Here is a 20,065-nt window from a genome sequence, read left to right as displayed (position 1 = left end):
TAAAATATGGGCCTAATTCTAAATTCATTTAAGAAGATTTATTAATTTTTTAGTATCTACATTCTTTTCTCTATACAATGAATGTAATAATAAAAAAAAATAAATTATCCCAAGCTTGAAACTTCACTATTTGTGCTTGGTATTAGAATGTCCCTCCATGATTCCACTTGGTATTGTGATCTTCTTTCTCCTTCCTCGGCACTGGAACGTCGGGAGCACGTCACTCCCCCACACTGACTCACACTGAAGATGTCACAAGCAAATCTCCCCCCCAGCAGCATGAGGGGCACTGCAGTTGCTCAGGAAACCACCTCCCTGGAATGTGCTGAAACTTGCCTGAAGCCTTAAAATAAACATTTTGATACTGAGCAAAATTTCACCTCTCGGCATCTCAAACTGAAATCGTTATTCCTATATATGCAGAGTAGCTAATGTTCTCTTTTCTTTGCTATTTAGTGTTTTAAACTGCTTTCAAGTGTATAATTAATTACATTTTTTGTCAGGGATCACATTAAAAACCACTCCACCTCCCCTCCATTGCCAGGCAGATCATCAGCCTAATTTTTTTCCTTCTTTCATCTCACACCGTTATTCTTGGAAATGCTCAAGGATTTAGCACTGTGTGCTAGATCTTCACAGGATGCACACATTTTAGAAGAGGGTTAATGTAAGCCTAGCACAGAAGAAAGGAGTTGTATTTCCTTGGAAAACTGATTCCAGGCAGTGCCTGAAGCTTTGCCATGATCTGCAGTAGGACTCTTCCTCCACCTTCCCATCAGGGGCTGGATGCTACGTCCCCTTTGGTTCCTGTGAGTTGACCACAACTCAGTTCCCTCTTTACACAAGGATCCTCCTCCAACCACCTACTTCTTCCAAGGTGGAGCATCTCAAGCTTGGAATCCATTCTTCCAGACCAGCAAAACCTCCAGCCCCCTCATTACTGCTACTTTCACAGAGGGATCTATAAATTTGGGCAGTTTCTTCCCTGAACAGCTTCAGAAATCCTTCCCCAATGGATTCTATCCTGCTCTCTTCCCTTGCCTGTCCCAGCTGCCAATATAAACCTGGCCACAGTCCCTGGACACAGGCACACATGAAGAGAGCAGCTCCCTAACAGGTCCCTGGGGTCACATTTAAGGAAACTGAAACAAACTGAACTCTCAACCTGCAGTTTCTACCTTGACTCCAAGTCCATGCTTTTCCCTGGCATGTACTGTTCTGCTCTTATCTCATTTCCCTTTCCCAAGTACACCAAGATGGCACTTGGGGACGTGGTGGCCTTGGGAGAGCTGGGTTTGCAGCTGGACTCAAAGCTCTAAAAGGGCTTTTCCAGCCTTATTGGTTCCACTGTGACAACTCTGCCATTGTCACTTTTTTCCTTCCTTAATGACACTTCATGTTCCTTTAACGACACTTCAAGGCAGTACAAATCTCCACTTCTCCTTTCAGATCACTAAACTATCAGCAAGAGAAGGAGATCAAATAGCAGAAAAAAAGAAATTAAAGAAATTGCAGATCCCATTGTCAAAGCCCATCCCTGGGCTTGGCAGGAGTCCTGGCCTCCAAAGCTCTGGAAGAGGGGAGGCACATGTCTGGGTGTGGGAATGTGGAATTTATGTTTTTTTAATCTTACAATGCAATGATAATTCTCTGTGGATGCAATCATAATAAGTTTATAATTATTAACAATTATAAACATGACAGTTGAAGCCATTCAGTTAGAAAAAAGGGCTGCAGCAGCACATTTTTAATTGTAATTCATGATGATTGAAATAGGAGCAGCACTTTTCAAGGCAACTGTGGTCTCAAATTAGGCATTGCCAAGCACAGGAACTGTCTTTTGATTTTCTGAGACAACTTCTCTTTCAGACAATACATTCAAGAAAGCCCACATTCAAAATCTGGACAACATTCAATTAATTCTTCCAATTTTGAGCACTCTACAAGTTCTTCTAACAAGTTCATCAGCCACAGGAATAATCAACACCCTGATTTCACAGTCATTTATTAATATGACCTTGGCGACTGTAGCTACAGATTTCAGAGGCAGATGTCACATATTTGCACACCATTCCAACCTATTAAACATTCTTTTTTCCATCCAAAGCCTATAGTGAGTATGGTTCATTATCAAGGAAAGCCAGGGGGAAGAAGCTGCAGAATTCAGCACAGAATCCACCAAAACACTTGCTGCTGTTTTCAGCCTTCTGCCAGCACCTCCACAGTCTCTAGCCTTCCCCAGGTTGCCACTTCCAAGTGGAAATGATACTGAGCTGCAGATTCCAGGCACTCCCATGTGCTGGGTTTGCTGGGGCTTGGGGGATTTAGGTAAAGCCTGCCCGAGCTGACAGACATGAACAGGGTTGAGCCAGGAAGGGACATGACCCACTTTATTTATTTTTCAACCAGAGGCCTCAAGCAACGTGTATGCATTTCAGAGCAACTGCTACAGGATACATAAGTTAGAAGGTATTTCTTAACAAAGGAAAAGTGAACACCCCAATATTCCTTGATGCAGGTAACAAGGTCCCACAGTTTTGCTTTAGCTGATTTAATGATGTTTCTGAGACGTGGTTTTAGTCCAGCCTCTCTGCAGACCAGCATTAAAAATTAAATTTAAAGCAAGTATGTTTATTGGCTCATTTTTATCTTCTCAAAAGCAACTCTCTACACCTTCTAAATTATTCTGAGGGGAGAGCAGCCACATGCAAAATTGCAAGCAACAAAAGTAAATGGGCAGTTATCAGAAATTAACGCTTATTCCAATTTCCAAGTCAGTGAAACTTGGTTAGGGAAGGTCCAACCAACCATCTAGCCAAAGGAGCCATATTATACATTTGAAAAGTCTTTCTGCCTGTTGCCCGTGTTTGCACGGAGCCTTTGCATGCAGCTTACCAGGGCAGAATGCATCAACGTCCAGCTTCTGGGCAGAGAGGGTTGGGGAGCCAAGCTCGGACTCTGGGATTCGAGGGCTCTCAACAAACTTTGCTTTCCTCAGAGGGGCTAAAGGAGAAGGAGGGGGAGAGAAAAAGAGAGGTCATGAGTAAGGGAAATAGCAAGCAACAGATGGAAGCACTTAACTAAACGACACTGTCAGACTCATATCAGGTTACCTTTTTTTTTTTTTTTTTTTTTTGCCAGGAAAAAAAAATTATCTGCATTCTTTACAAAGGAGATGGCTCTTGGTTAAACTTTCAAACTGCACAGGCTGACTTTAAAGTGTGTGAACACTGAGGCACATTCCTGATACTCTAAAACATTTTCTTTTCTCCTATTTAATTAAATTTTTTTAGAGGAAGCAAATGAGCCTGGATCCAGCCAGCAACTGTGGAAAAGCAAAGATCATGGAGAGGTACACAGAGCCCATCAGGTTTTAAGATATTTAACTGTAAATATCTGAACTGAACACATAAATACTATGTTCAGTAATTGTTTCCTTGAACATAAAATTTGAATTTCAAGACAGTCTCATTGTTGGACCAAACAGGTTTGGTGTTCAACACAAAAGAGCAGAGCAAAGCTAACACTGTGCAAGCCAAAAAGAAGCACTGCACTTTTATCCTTGCAAATCCATAAAAGATCAAGAGACTTAATAGAGGATGGGGAAAAGGTAAAAGTGTCTGTAATAAAGCATCACTGACCACTAGTGCTAGAAAAATGGGATTTTCTCCACATTTTAACAGTCTGAACTCTAAAGGACATGAAATTCTGTACATTTTTTTTAGTAAAATTAATAGAAGTGGTTTAGTAAAAGTCTTTAAATATATTCCAGACCAGAGAAAGAGGACTAGAGAAAAAGTTACATGCAAAGATTGTCATATTGCATTTCCAAGTTAAACTCATGCCCATTACAATGAAAGGCTAATTTCAAAAGCCCCTCAGCACTAATTCTGGGGGTCAGTGGCCGCTGCCCCTCCATTTACATAATTTATCTTTATAGTTCCCTGTCCTGCAAATTAAATTTGGGATCTGCAGCTAAAGATTGGGAGGTTGCTCTTTTGCTTCTCCTGTAATAAAAGCCCAACAGGTCAGAGAATGGTCTCTGAGGCAGCAATAAATCTCTTGGTTTTAGGGAGCTGCTGTGGTGCTGGGAAAGGCTGAGAAGGTCCAAGAATGAGGAGCCTGACAGACAATGCACAACCAGATCACTCAAACTGAGCTGCACATTAGTGATCCCAGATTTTTTTAATGGAGTATGCAAAACAGAGATGCAGACGGAGGTTTTTCACTATCAAGTCCCTGTGAAGCAGAAGAAAGGCAAGGAATCAATCCCCCCATCTCTGCACCAAAACAGGTGTACTAAAACCCCTCCCCTCTGCCCCCTCATGATCCACCTCAGGAGATGTGCTGAGGGCAAACAGGGACCACGCTTCTATTTTACACACAAAATCCTGGCTGAGCATGAGACATATTGCCAGCACATTCCCTGCAAGGCCATCAGGGCCCGTGTAACAGGAGCCCTGCAGGGCAGGAGGAATGTGAGAAACTCAGCAAGATAAGGAGAGCCTGCAGCCCCTTCTCCCCCCATGGCCATGGATGTGCAGCACCACTCAAACACACAGCCTGATGCTAAACACTACAAGCCAGCAGTTAATTCTATATAATCCCCCCTGGAAAAAGTCCCACATGTGCACACACAAACACCCCACAGCCACAAGGTGACCAACACCCGAGAAAAATCAGTCCCAGTAACTATCCTGTGCCAGATCCTGATGTAATGAAAACATTTTAATATTGAAAAGATTATTGCTATGGCCTGAAAATGGTTTAAAATAATAATTCTCGTCAACCCTTTAATATTTAGTTTGCAATTGCAGTTTTAATAAATATGCTTTACCACAGTCTCAGTAACAGTCATTTCTATAATATATATTAAAAATAGCCTGTCTTTTCTTTATCATTTCACCAGAACCATGTATCGTCCCATGCACATGTGGCAGCACTCACTGTATTCTAAAACACAAAACCCACAGAATTTTCAGGGTTCAAGAAATGTTAATGACTGATGGGATTGGCACTAGAAGGTTCTGCACTAATAAGTGTTTTTGAAAAGAGGAAGAAGAATTTTAATAAACACGGAGAGGGCAATGTGACCACTACCCCACTTGCTGTGTGGACACACAGGTCTGTGGAAGATGCAGGACCTGCCTGCTTTGACAGATCAGCACTGAGCAGTTCACCTCTCACCTGTAAGGAAGGAACTGATCTCCCATTCCATTGGGTTTTATTCCTACATTTACTCTGGATCTCTTTTACTCCTCACTGAGGTGCCCATTGCCCCACTAATTCCTGCCTTCTCCATAGAACTGACTGATGACCACAGATGTGGATCATGGATCCAACAAACTGATCCACCATTTCTTCTCTTGAGGGCAATAAAGAACATCCTATCACCAATGTGCTGAAATCTCCATACACTGCAAGTTCAGCCAGACACATCATTTTAAGGCACTTCACAGCATCACAAAATCACAGTTTGCATTGTGTTGGAAGGGAATTTAAAGCTCACTCAGTTCCACTCCCTGGAACTGGGAAGGGGATGCCTTCCACTACACCAGGTTGCTCAGAGCACTGTCCAGCCTGGCCTGGCATCTATTTTATTATGTTTTTGTTCCCTCAAAAGCATGACTTGAGCCTTAAAAACACACTTCCACCAGCCAAGACACACCATGTCACCATGACTCACAGACTTACTCTAAAAGGCTCAAGTCAATACAATTCTCTCCATGTAAATACAGGTGGGGAAAAATCACAGAAGGAAGAGTTTCTGTTATTACAAATACCTTAAGTGTGGAAAAGACAAAAACTCCTCCTAACTCACCCATAACCCGATTACAGGAAAGGAGGATTTTCACATACAAGAATTAAGCACCTCTGACTCATGTTCAAATGAAGATTATCCTGACAGATTCAGATTTGGGCATTAGTCTTCTACCGGAATAAATAACAAATGGAAATATCACCAACTCCAAAACCTGGTTTGACACTCTACAGCCAAATGTTAATGGATAACACTGATGTTTTTATAAAAGTGGCTTTTCAAGGCACAGCAGTTTGCCTTGGTCCTGAACCCCTTCCTGAGAGCAAAGGCAAATCTTGTGATCAGTCATGGGATGAGCTTCTGGCACAAACTATAAAAACTAACAAGAGCATGAAACAATTATTTGAAGTATTCTGTACCTGCTCAGTGCTTTAGGCCTCTTATTCCTGTAAGGATTTTCTGTAGGAAACTGAGCAACTCCAGGTGTTAAACAGCATGAAAATAGCCCCTAATGTTATACAAGTGGAGTTTGTCTGAGCAGAGAAAATGATGTCTTCCAAGAACAGGAAGGAAAAAGGATGTCTGCAATAACCAGTAATAAAAATATAATGGATTGAGTCAAGATGGAAGTCACTGGCAACACTGGCTGCAAAACTGGCATTTAATCCAGAAAAGCTTGTTGATTACATGGAGCCTAAAGCCACAACCTTGCTCCTGTCACCCACTGACAGCCCAGGAGCTGATGGCTGCAGCCCATGGTCTGTGTCCACCTCACAGCCCAGTCCTGGGCCCAATGGCTTGAGGACAAACACAAATGCATCACAGAGGAACTGACTTGCTACTACTGAAAAAGGAACTTCAATTTAATGGCTGAGATGTTATTTCAAACCAACACTGTACATTTTTGGGGTCAGTTCTGCAGTTCTTAGTGATATTACTCCCCACTGGTGTCCAAGCCAGAAGAACAAAACTGAAAATCTTTCTGTAGATGCAAATAAAATTCTCATTGGACTTTGCCAGCAACTCTTCCTGCAGGAGGAAAGTGATGCTTATCCCGGGGTAGGAATTAACCATGTAATGCAAAACCCTTAGCAGGGCCAGCAATCAGAAAATGTAATTAGCTGGCTCGTTTATGACATTTTCTGCAGCAGGTTGTCTGTCTTCCAGTGGGACAAAGTCTGCTCCTTGTGGCTGCCCCATCCCTGAAGTGTCCCAGGCCAGGCTGGATGGGGCTTGGAGCAGCCTGGGACAGTGCAAGGTGTCCCTGCCACGGCAGGAGATGGGACCAGATGGGTTTTAGGGTCCCTTCCCACCCAAACCAGGTCTGGGATTCTGTGATAGACTAACAACAGGGAAAGCATTTCATTAGTAACTGCAATCTCAGCAGCCTGACTTTTTAGGACTCTCTTTAAAAACAGGGAGCAAACTTTGGAAGCTCAGGTTTAAAGAGAGGAAAAGTGGGTGCTCAGTGCATCCTCCATTTCCATCTTTCACTCATGCCAGAGCCTGACTCATGTTTGGAAGTGTCCCAGCAGCTCTGCAGTGCTGTGCAGAGCTGACTTTACTGAAATCTCCCTCGAACTGAAATGTTTTTAGTGCTGCAGAGTTATTGATCCACAGAGCTCCTGGAACAAATAGCTGTCACATTCAGCACAGCTGCACAAAACCCAGCACAGGGGCGATGAAGCTTTGCTGCCTCCTATGTCCCAAAGGACCCTTTATTTGGCTGAGGTAAGAGCCATGAAGAGGAAATTATGGACCACATGATTATTTTTGCTGTGGCACTAATCCTGGAAACCTAGAATGATTTGGGTTAGAAAAGACCTTTAAAAAATGATCCAGTCCCACTCTCTGTCATGGGCAGGGACACGTTCCACTAGACCAGCTTGCTCCAAGCTCCATCCAACCCAGCCATGAACATTTCCAGGGATGGGGCAGCCACAGCTTCTCTGGGAAACCAGGAGAAATAATATACCAGCCGTGTGTAATAAGGATTTTTAGGTATATTTTTTAAAAAAAATTAAAATCAAACCAGTGACAATACATAAAATGAAGGTTAACATCCTCTTTACATAATCCAGCATTATTTTATAGAACCCATTGTGTAACAGTTTTTTCCTCTTCTATTATTTGAGACTATAAAAGCTTTTTAAATTACATTCCCCAGCCTCTCTCCTCTCATCCCACATTATCACAGCAGTGAGGGCAGGGCAGCACAGAAAAGTGGTGAGAACAATGTATTGTCTGGAAACATCAAACTCGTTCCAAAACTTTCAGAAAACATGTTTAGTTTAGGAGATAAGGCCCTGAAACAAGAAAATTGAAGGAAACATAGGTGGAAAGAGGAAAAGAATAAATAAAAGCAGGAAGAGAGTTCAGCAAGCTGGTGATATCAGGACAAGCAATGGGAAAGGAGAGCTCAAAAAGGCAACTACATTAATGTAGAAATTCTCCTTTAAACTGTAGATGTGCGTAACACAAAGGTTTTGCCTATTACTGCCCCTCAAATTGATTTTTCCTCTGCAAAACTGAGGAACAACCTTCTCCAAAGCAGTGGATTCTGCAATCCCATGGGACCACAGAAACCTCTTGGAACATTCTTCCCTCCTCTCTGTCTCTCTCCAGATGAACGAGGCACAGAAAATATCAGCAAGAATACGTTCAGAGACCTCAAAAAGGAATGAGTCTTCTGAAAAAGTATAATTAAACCAAATTATTACCTATCGAATCAAGATTATTACAAATCCTCCCAAATAACTGATCAAAATGATTTTCTGTCTGAATAGACAGCCCAAATCAATGCTCAAGGGAGAAAATCACCTGGTTTTGAAAAGGCTTATATGAATTTTAAATATATGTAGAATAAAATAATACAGATTTCTGCCTGAAGTGTTCAATAAAGACATCACAATGATCTTACAATACACATTTATAGATTCAGAGAGAAAATAATTCCTCCTAAAATACTAACCTGGCTGTAGCCTGTACTTCCAAAAGGAATTTAGCTCAATTTCCATTTTGCTTATTATAATAAACAATTTTTGTGTCATTCAGGGAAGTAGAACAGGGATTTTTTCCATCTAATTTACCACTGCTGGAGACAGCAGCCAGCAAAATCCCCTTCCCCAGCTCAGTCCAAAGGGTTTAGGAGCATCCCGGTGTCAATCTCCTGAGCAGATGCTCCCAGGAATACTCTGGAAAGCCTCAGGAAGAAAGCTGCTCCTGTTATTGATCCCAAAAAGAAAAACACACCCTCACCTTCCCCCCAGATAAGGCTTTTTTCCCATGTGGGCTGCCAACAAGCCTTTGTTCATGTAGGGGATAGCTCTGAGGAGAAGTTATTTCATTAATACATAGACATGGCAGGAGGAGGAGATGGGACTTTGCTCTTCCCACCCAAACTTATCAAATCTTTTGGACTCCTTGGAGCTGTGGCACACTGCACGCTTTTCCATGTCATTTCCCATCGAAAATTCTTCTTTTCAGCATCTTCTGAAGCCTCTCAGAATTGCCTTTTTTAGCAGAAATTCCTCATCTGTGACTCAAGGCAGAACCCTGTGCATGAGACGAGGAAGATGAAAGCAGAGAAGGGAGGCAGCACCACCTGCTCCAGCTTTCTAAGTCATCTTGTTATGAAAACAAGCAATAAATTTCTGTTGCAGTCACTCTTGAAGTTTCAGGCTTTGTTTGCACTAAAAAAATATAAATAGAGTGACTGGAGACTGGGACTATGGGATGAAACCACATCATCAATATTTTAAGCCTACATAAGATCTGCTCAAATACCCCAAAGATCCTCCCAAAAACAGAAACAGGGTAGAGCTGGAGGGGAAAGAATTCCTCAACCCCTTGTATCCCTTTCCCCAACAGTTTTATTTCATTAAATGTTAAATTTAAAACAGATGAGAGGAGAATACTACAAAACACAAGTACTGAATTGCATTATTGCCATTCAGTCTCCTACTGTCCTGGAGTTCTTGCTGTAATTCAGTGACTCAGGTATTGCACTGGCACTAAAAATAAGGAAAAATGTCCAAAAAGGACCTGGATGTACTGTAAAGAACATTTAGTCTATAGACAGCAACAAAGAGTTCTGTCACTTTAATCAAATTATAGGCAACCCTGGTAATTCACTGCTTAGAAAGAACCTGTTACACCAATTCCTAACAATGCTCAGATTTCAAGCTGACAGAAATCAGCAACTAACTAAGCATCTACTGAAGCAAACACATTTCCTTCTCTCTTGAATGAAGCTGAGAAAGCTCAGGGAAAGCTGCCCCAGTGCCACTGTGTCCCACCAAGGGGCTTGTGTGGGGCTTTTTAAAATGGTCTATGCTGAACATGCCAGTCAAATCCTTTCTGGACACTGACAAAGCTTAATTTAGGCACTAGAAAAAGAGAAAATACCTTTAACTGATGATTCTTCCCAAAGAAGAAAAGAGCAAGTGGAATCCAAACAGCTCAGAAATGTAATTTATCTCCCTAGTGTTTTACTCTCTTACACAGCTCTTCTGGAATAGCTTTAAGGTCCCTTCTCACCCAAAGCATTCTGCAAATCCATGATTCTCTCCATCTTTCTTTACACTGAAAAGTGTACACAGGAAGGTATCCCTGCCATGGCAGGGGGTGGGACTGGATTCTTGTTAAGGAATTCTCTCCAACCCAAACCATTTTGTGACTCTGTGGCCAACTCTGCCCCTCAGACCTGCTCCTATTAACAAGTCCCACATACACACCAGGCCAAGGGCTGTCTGCAGCTTCCCAGAGCTCCCTCCAAGCCCTTTTTAGCCCTTTTTGATGCCACAGCCAGCACCTGTCAGCTGCCTGGTGCTAGGAGAGTTATAAACGAGCAGCTATCCAGCAGAGCAGTAATTCAGCACCCTTGGCCACCCCCTGCTCCCTCATGCTCAGCCCAGTTTGCTTCCATGCCCTGCTCTACCTTCCCAGACAAAGCTCTGCCATCCTTCTCTGCAGTGCCTTACCCACTGCTCTGACTCTCTGCAATTAGAGCAGTAAGAAATTAAAACCTGCACGAGGGGTTTGGAAAGGAACTGAAAAAGGAATAACAAATGCGCTCTAGACAGCACTGCAAGAGTGCTGCTGAAGTGTTTTACGGGGAGCCAAGAATGATCAAAGGTAGGTATCAAATTATAGCAGCAAATTAAATTGGAACAGGAGTGGCAGGGCAAAGGCCAGCAGTAAGCCTAAGCTGCACGTAAACAAAATCTCATTTATTCTCCCACCATATCCTTAAGAGCAAACCAAGATATTGTGACCATAAAAGAGAGAAGAGTAAACTGTAAAATATCTGACCATTCACAGCCCAAGTAATCCCAAGTTAGAGCACGTGAGAGGCTGGATCCTGCTCACTCTGTAAACCACTGTTTATGGCCAGGACTACACAGCTACAAGCCAATATAAATTCACTCCTTGATAACAGCATTTTATAATAAAGGCAAGAGATTAGGAACAGCTAAGGTAATTTTATTTCTGCACGAGTCATTCAAACTTTGTGATGCTAAAACTAATTTAGTTGGGTTAGTTGATGCCACCAGGGCTGTAATTACATTGACACATATGCAAACTGTTCCATTCATATGAAACTGGATTTAGGATCCCTGTTGCTCCACTGGTAGCAGCGTCACAGAATATTCTATCCTTAAAATGAAGCTGCTTATCTGACAGGGCACAAGCCTGAATTAGCTGAACTTGTTTGTTAACACTTGAAAAAGTGTTTTTGCTGCATTTTGCTGCATTTACAAGGTGGGTTTTACCTAAGAAAATTGCTAATGCAGCCATCTGTAGTTTTCAGTATTTTTGTTTTGCTTTTCCAATTCTTCATTTCCTTGCAAAATTAAAGGAGCTGTTGGAATTTTCTGTTTTGAGGAGCGATGACTGCTCACCATCCTTTCCTTCCACAGAGGAGCAGGGACAAGGACACATGTCACGCCTCAAGGATTTAATTGAAATATCTAATACCCATGAGATTATTTGTGTGAACACAGATGGCTGAAGCAGACTGTCACTGACACACGAGTGCCATGCTCCTCATCACGAGCGGATTTAGGAACCCAACACTTCTCTGAGGCTTTGGTGCACACGAATCCTGTGACACCACCAATGTCCCAGGACCAGGGGACACTAAAGTGTAAATAATTGGAAGGCAGCACTTGCAGGGCCCCTTTCCAAGCTGAAAGGGCTACAGCCATGACATGCAACAGAGCCAGGACCATTTATTGACAGAAACACACCCAGCTGGTGACTTCCCTTCTAAAAACCACTTTCTCACTTACACCTACTCACTTCCATGGCTGAGAAGATAAAAAGAAAAGCATAACAGGGATAAAACCTGTTTTCTCCTAATCCTGCTTCATCTCTGCAGAGGAAATGCTTGTAGAAATTTCAAGTTTAAGCTTTCCACTGCAACCAAAGGGGTGGGGACATCTTCCACTAGCCCAGGTTGCTCCCAGCCCTGTCCAACCTGGCCTTGGACACTGTCAGGGATGGGGCAGCCACGGCTGCTCTGGGCACCCTGTGCCAGGGCCTGACCACCACTGCAGGGAAGGATTTCTTCCTAATATCCAATCTAAACCTACCCTCTGCCAGTTTAAAGCCATTCTCCCTTTTTCTGCCACCACAAGCCCTGGTAAAAACTCCTTCTCCATCTTTCTTGTAGCTCCTCTATCTAGGAATCGAGGAAATTTATCTAGCTCCAAGCTATCTAGGAATTACTGAGCACCAACAGCTACTCCAGGAAAATCACCACAGAGCAAGGAAAGAGATGTGCCAAGGAATGGTCCAGAGGCAAAGATCCAGCTCAGTCCTCAACCTCCTGTGTGGTTTGAGCATCGGTCAGGGGATCTGTGATGAAAACTTGGCCTGTGACTCTGCAATGACCCCACCAGGACCCTGCTTACGTTGTGCTGGAACATCTCATGCGTGGCATCATCCCAAACTTGGTGATAAGACCATGAGTTTAATTGAACCTGATCAAGGTTTCCTGCATGGGCAGAGCCAGCCAGGTACAAATCACATCAGAAAATAATTTCTGCCAAAGTAACGCTCAATCTTTGGGCAAGTGACTCAACCCAACACCTCTGTGTGGTCATTCCTTCTTCACACGGGAAGAAGTTTCCAAAAGGGGCTGTCCTGTCGTGACAGAAGCAGGAGAGGACCAAAGAACGTGCCCAGTTGGAGATGAGGCCTTTTCCTTAGAAAACAGGGAGCCCAGGAGAACGCAAGGGCTTGTTCCACATGGGTGTATCCTGTGAGTGCCTTTCTGCTCCCAAGTGCACAGGACACCTCTGAAGGCACGTTCCAGGAGTAGGAGGAAAGACGTAGCCAAGGGAAGAGTGATGGCCTGATTTAACTCCACAGGAGGCTTTCTACACCACCTCCTCCTGCTACAGAAACCTCTTAGCTAGGTCTAAAAATTAAAGATTCTCACACACCAGAAGTGTAATCGTGACAGATGCTCCATTTTGTGCAGCCCCAGTGTGAAATAAGGACAGTTTCTCTCTCTGAGCATCTGAAAACCCATGGAGTTAAAATGCAATTTTTTTGCCTTTTAAACACTATCTACACTAGAGGAACTTTTGGGGTTCTCCCTCTGTTTAGGCATCTCCACAAGTGTCTGAAATGCAGAGCTATTATCACCTTTTCCCAGCTCCAGTGCTGTGATGACATGTTTACCACATCCTCTGCAAGGCTGAGCATTCCAACAGCCTTGATGCAAATAAAAATAACCTTGGGAAGAGCAAATTCTAAAGGTTCTGCAAAAACCTCACACCACCACCAAGGGAAAAACAAGGGATTTTCTGCATATCTCTACTGCAGTTTCTGCTCTGTCAAAATGAAAGACAGTTGGGTGTCAAAATAAGACAGATAGGGTTTGTCTTGAAAACAGCACTGAGGAAAATCCATGCTAGAACTGGTGTCTTTCAAAAGCCAATAAATATGATATGCCAGCTTTTCCCTTCCCTTTATTTAAGAAAATAAAAGTTACATCCAAACTATCCTGAAATTAATGCAGTAATATCATGAGTTTGACAGGTCTCCAACAAACAAAAACCCTTCAACAGAGGATTTGGTTTAATTCCAAAAATTACAAACAGACATACTATTTATCTGAATAATTTCAGGGCCAGTTTTGAAAATTAAATCAGAAATTTTTAAATAATAATTAAAATATTAAAAATTAAAAAATTAAAAAATTAAAATAATTAAAAAATTAAATCAGAAATTTTCTCATTTCCCACAAAGAATTACGTTGGTTTAATAGAGACAAAAGTCCATCTGTGAGTACACAGGGACACATTCACCCACCTGTTTCATCTCTGCAAGCCCAAATGGTTTCCATTTGAGTATGAGCCTGTCAAAACAAATCACATGTCCCAAAATAATGGATGAAGAATCCCAAAAATGGATAGTAGGAACTGACACACCAGGAAAAATATACCCAGCATATGTTATTGTAACTGAACGAGGATCCTCCTTCTCCAGCAGCTTTCATTGCTGGAGACAGAATCTCAGAATCACTGAGGCTGGAAAAGACCTCCAAGATCATTGAGTCCAACCTGTGCCTGACCCTCGTCTTGTCACCATCCCAGAGCACTGAGTGCCACATCCAATTACTCCTTGGACACCTCCAGGGACAGGGACTCCACCACCACCACCCTGAGCAGCTCCTTCTACTGCCTGACCACCCTTTCCATGAAGAAATTCTTCCTGAGACATCAGGATTTGTCACACTGAGAGCATAAAACAGGACCCAAAATCCAGATGGCCAAACCACAATGAAAAGTTGTGTGTATTTTAGGTGATTTTTTTTAAAAGGGACAACTCAGTTATTCTGACAGAACACAAGTTTTCTACTCATGAAACCTCCATGCAGACAGAGATTGCAAGGGATCAGGGAAACTTCAATAGAAAACTAATTATGCCCAGAAAAAAATACATTATACACTGGAAGCACTGAAATCTAATGGCACTTTGCAGGTAACTGGGTCCTTGGCACTGCTGTGCATTCTGAGACATGGGGTGGGCCTCCCACCCAACCTCCACTCCTACACAGGAACAGGAATTTCAGATCAGTGTCATGCTGACAGCATGACAGAGAATTCAGTGAAAAGAAATGTAAGCCTACTGCAAACACCATGGTATAAAAATACTTTAAAAAGAGCAGTCTCTTCTGACACCAACAATTTTAAGCACAATATCCTTCAAAAATTAGCTTCAACATGAGCATCAGGCACTTCAACAGCTTTTCCTCAAATTCTACCTTGGTAATGGTTGTTTATTTACTTTTATTTCTAGAAGCTCACTCTTTCAGTGAAAAGCAAATATTTCTTTCTCTCAGCACAAAGGAGTTTTATCATCCAAATCGAATTTGTGGTCATTTCAGAGCACAAAAGGAAAACATTATCTCAATCCCATTGTTCTAACATTTTGAAAACAAACGACTTGGTGTCTGTAGCATTTTCAAGTCACTCCTCAGCAGTTCTATTTCAGCAATGCTCAGAAATCAAATTTTTTCATTGCACATTCATTTTATGTCTTGCATGAGAAATTCTGCACATCTGAGCAAGGAGGTGACAAACTCCTATTATGTAAAACGATTGCAACAACTACAACACAAATAACCACCAGCAGCATCACTCTGACACTAACTCCCTCCTAGTAATGGCTTCCTTACCAGCCAGGAGCCCCACAATCCCTTACTGTACATTGATTTTCTGCAGTCAGACGAGGCTGAGCAATGCCCAACGCAATCCCAATCAAAGACCGCGCGCGACAAATCGTCCAAATACTCACAGGGCTCTGCTTGCTCTCCCCATCAGCCAGGCTGGGGATTCAGGGGCACTGCTGCCTGGAGAGCACTCTGGCACAGATCCTCCTCTGATCCCTCCCTCTCCCTAGCGCTGGCTCCATCCTGCTGCTCCCCACGTCAGGGTGATGTTACAGGTGACACCTCCCGCTGCTGATGTCAAGCTCTTGCTCCCAAAATCACAAAGCACCGTCTCCCTGCGGCGCTCGCTGCTCCTACAAGCATCACCGGCACATCCTCTGGGTGCCAGGAAACGAGCTCCAGCAGGATTCCAGAGAAGCTCATGGACACACAGCCTTCCCTCTTCGGCAAGTCTCCCAGTCTTACAGAGCTGCTTTAATTCCTACCAGAACGCTGCAGCAAATGTAGCCTCTACGCCTCCCCTGGGGGGAAAAGGAAGGATTTTTTTACAGTTTCTTTCTGTGGTGCAGCTTTATTTGCTCTTTTCCTAGAGCAAACTGCTGAAAGAGCAGGGAAATAATGGATCAGGAGAGCAGAGTGACTGACTCATGGATGCTCTCCCGAATATTTCGGAGTAAGCTGAGGGGCTGGTGATGCAGCCCAGGACCAGAGCTGATGAATGGCGCAGTGCTGCTGTTGTCATGGCAACTAAGAGGAAAAGAAAAAAAAGGCAGCCCCATATAAGGAGTTGTGACATGGATTCTGGGAACAATTTATACTAAAAGGCTCTAAGCCCTAGGATACTTTAAAGCTGCAGCACCCTCTTGGTTGGGGACAGGTTTCATTGTTCACATTGAAGCAGTTGGCACAAATTTCTGACAGGATTACTCACATCCAGCCCAGACACGTTTGCATCAGGAGGGCTGCACCAAAACAACATGATTCTGCAGTGTGTGCAAGTAACTGGAACCGAAATAATTGAATTATTAAATGGCTGGACACTACTAAGGACCCAAACTAATACCTGTGGAAACAGAGTACCCACGGGCAGGCACAGCCCCGCACAGGTGAGGAGCTCTGCCCTTACAGAGCAAGGCTGAGATGAGCCAAACTGCAGCACCATCAGGTGGCTGAGTGCCTGAGTGGCACTGACACCAACACAGATCCTGCCAGGCCTCCCAGAGACAGGAGAACATCCCCAAATTAACCCATAGCCCAGGCACTGCTGGGCAAGGGAGGCTGGCAGAGCCCCCAAAGCATCTTCAGGTACGGCAGAACAGGGAAAGCCAGCTCACACACATCTGCCATCACAAGCTGTGAGCAAGGTCTGTATTCCATGTGCAACACTGGGGAAAAACACATTATTTACCAGAACCATCATCAGCTGCTTTGCACTTAATGCATGTGCTCAAACAAACAACCAACACACAGTGAGGGAGAGAATGGCCACTGTCCACCCAGCACAACCACAACACTGCAGGGCTGCAGCCTGGGCTCAGCAACTGAAACTTTGTCAGAAATCCTTCCCATTGATGATTTATTTTATTTTAAAACCCAGAATGGCCTAAGCTGGAAGGGACGTTAAAGATCATCCAGTTGCCACTGCCGTGCCCATGGGCAGGGACACCTTCCACTGTCCCAGGGGCCACAAGCCCTGTCCAGCCTGGCCTTGGACACTTCCAGGGATCCAGGGGCAGCCACAGCCCCTCTGGGCACCCTGTGCCAGGACCTCGCCACACTCACATCACAGAATCATTGTTATGGCTGGGAAAGACCTTGAAGATGATCAAATCCAACCATCAACCTTCCAACACCATCACGTTCCACACCAAACCGTGGAATCAAGTGCAAGAGCCACACATTTTTTCGAGCACTTCCAGGAGTAGTGACTTCACCACTTCCCACATGTGCCAGCACTGACAGCTTCCCCCCAGCACTCCCACCCCTGAAGCTGTGCCTCATCATCGCTCACGCTCCCACCCAGCTGAGCTGGTACAACAATTTGGAGAGAACATGTGGTCCTGGGGGCTGCAATCATTAATCTGGGTTTATCACCACTAAACAAGAAACAAAGTTTTCAAGTAGAGAGATCTGAGCTTTTTAGTCCCACCATTACAGTTAAGATCAAAGAATATTGAACCATCTGCTGAAGATGCAGAGCAGGGAGATGTGACACTCCTCATGGCCACTCCCAAGAGATGCAAGGGTATCTATCCCACGAGGGATGGGGAGAAGACAAGACCCCAGCACGACAAATGACACGTGTGATGGTGGCATAGAAGATGTTGTGTGTTGAGGCCCCCAGCCCAGATGGCCCTGGAGGGTGTTGAGAACCCCAGTGGTGGGTCCTTACTGGTATCACTGGGAAGAGCAAGTCTCCAACCCACTCAGCCCTGCTCTCACCATCTCTAGTGATGGATCTAGTGAAAAAATATACATCTTCTTTAGGAAAGAGGCTACTATTAACTGCCTGAACCCACTGATTTATAGGAATATTCCTACTGATTTATATGAATTCTATTCTTAGGGAAAGTTCCCACATTCCCCAAACACCAGGGAGGAATGCTCTCAAAGAGAGGATCTGCAATGAAACCACTTCCCCAGGCCCATTTCTTTGAAGACACTGAAGCAGCTAATTCACAGTGGATACAGCAGGATCAGGCCTCTGAGAATCCAAACTGAAACACCCAGGCCAGGTTTTTGTTAGAAAAACAAGATTTCTTTCCTCAATTTCTTGCTAATATTCTCCCCTCCTCACTCTCTGCACAGGCACTCACACACGTGCTCTTTCTAAGAGAATCCCAGTGCTTGCAATCTGTCATTCAATGGAGAAAATAGCAATAGCCAAGTACAGTGATGAATAAAATTATCCCTGCGCATATAAATGTACAATATGCAAATGAACACTCCTTCCTGAGGAGGAGGAGGAGGAGGAGGAGGAGGAGGAGGAGGAGTGGGATGCAGCACAGGGCTTTGTGCAAACCCTCTGCAAATGGTGGGTTCCACAGGAGTGGAATAAAACATCATGAGCTGAGTCTTTCAGCCCAGTATCTCCTTTATTAACCTAATGCACGTATTTTTGGCATCAATTCCCAAAAGCACTTACATACATTCACCCCTAAGCACCCTCCTGGAAAGCACTGCTGTCCTCAAGGCAGGTAAACAGAGCACCTGCATTATTTTCATCACAGTTATGGCTTTGAGTCAGCAGTAACACACCCTTGATGTATAGCAGAATATTTAAGCCCATTGTTTCAACATCAGCTGCTCTTTGTGCAGCAAGCACGGTAACTTTTGAGTGCTAATTTTATTGCAGACACAAACCAAAATGGTGTCTTCCCTTACTTAACCTGGGCTGGGAGGGTGGGGAGTTTTCTTTCCCTTTATTACATATTTTTCACATTATTTTTGTTAATAAAGCCACTGTTATTAAAAAAAAAAAAAAAACAAAACAAATTGAATAACACAAACTGAGTTGAATGTGCTGATTTAAGTATGTTTTCAGCCAGTGCTAAACAAGAGGTGGCAGGAGGGGGAGAACTGATTACTTATGCTGACTATTACTTCACCCCTTAGAATGACAATGATCTTAGTTTTTTTAATCACCAGGCTATTCAGCAGAGTGGAAATTGCACCCACGTGGAATATTTATCACCCTCTGAACCCAGCCAAGTCTTCATATCCAGCAAACCCAGATACCAAGATGTGAGTGAGTGACCTTAGTTCCTCTGGGTAGAAAACTTTCACTCTGTGGAATGTGTTCCTGAGGTTTTTTTTTTACCAAAAATGGACATTTTAACTTTTCTGTGGATGAAAAGCTGCCTTGGTTAAAAAGCAGACAGATTAGGCACTTCAAAATATTATATTATCATAGAATTATGGAATGATTTGGTTTGGAAAGGACATTAAAGCCCACCCTAACATCTACCACTGTCCCTGGTTGCTCCAACCTGTCCAACCTGGCCTTGGACACTTCTAGGGATCCAGGGGCAGCCACAGCTGCCCTGGGCACCCTGTGCCAGGGCCTCACCATCCCCACAGCCAGGAATTTCTTCCACATATCCAATATAAATCTCCCCTCTTGCAGTCTGAACCCAATTCCCCCCTGTCCTGTCGCTCCAGTTCCCAACAGAAAGTCCCTCTTTGGCTGTAGGTTCCTTCAGATACTGGTAAATGGTCCTGGGACATAAATTTTTATTTTTAAAAAAATAAAATTTAAAAGATAAAGGTTTTGATGTACCATACAGGTGAGGGTCTCTCACCAACCACTCCGCAGACACAGGATTATGGCAGGAAGAGAATTTCTCTCCCCTATGCTTTCCAAGTTCTCCTTTCACCAGAGGGCAGAGGAAACAAAAGGCACCAAGTGCATCAAACTCCCTTTTGTACACATAGATCAGATTATATTCCATAAAAACTCTTTTTGGAGATTTCCCTCAGCACAAGCACAGGACCCTGGCTGACCACAAAGCTGGGCACAGAGGGGGTCAGACGTGAGGCAAAAAGCAAGTTTCTCAAAAACTGTTACGAGTAGAAATACTTCTTTTCAGCCTTTTATACGGACGTTGGACTCCAAG

At 43.6% G+C, this 20,065-nt stretch overlaps 1 protein-coding gene across 7 annotated transcripts in view; it reads right to left on the bottom strand.

Moving 5' to 3' along the window:
* TANC2 (tetratricopeptide repeat, ankyrin repeat and coiled-coil containing 2) overlaps nt 1–20,065 on the bottom strand; it is a 147,308-nt gene that overhangs the window by 81,831 nt on the left and 45,412 nt on the right. For 6 of the 7 annotated variants that reach the window (XM_036398998.1, XM_036399002.1, XM_036399000.2 and 3 more), the window contains one exon: nt 2,896–3,003. In XM_036398998.1, coding sequence (XP_036254891.1) covers nt 2,896–3,003 — 108 coding nt within the window. Of the gene's footprint in view, nt 1–2,895; nt 3,004–15,574; nt 16,086–20,065 lie in introns of those variants that run through there. The other variant, XM_036399004.1, reaches the window with a different exon arrangement.

The sequence above is a fragment of the Molothrus ater genome, chromosome 27, assembly GCF_012460135.2.
Source record: "Molothrus ater isolate BHLD 08-10-18 breed brown headed cowbird chromosome 27, BPBGC_Mater_1.1, whole genome shotgun sequence".
In the NCBI taxonomy this organism is placed as follows: domain Eukaryota; kingdom Metazoa; phylum Chordata; class Aves; order Passeriformes; family Icteridae; genus Molothrus; species Molothrus ater.
Note: the sequence above shows the minus strand (reverse complement) of the source record. Positions and strands in the feature narration are given on the sequence as shown.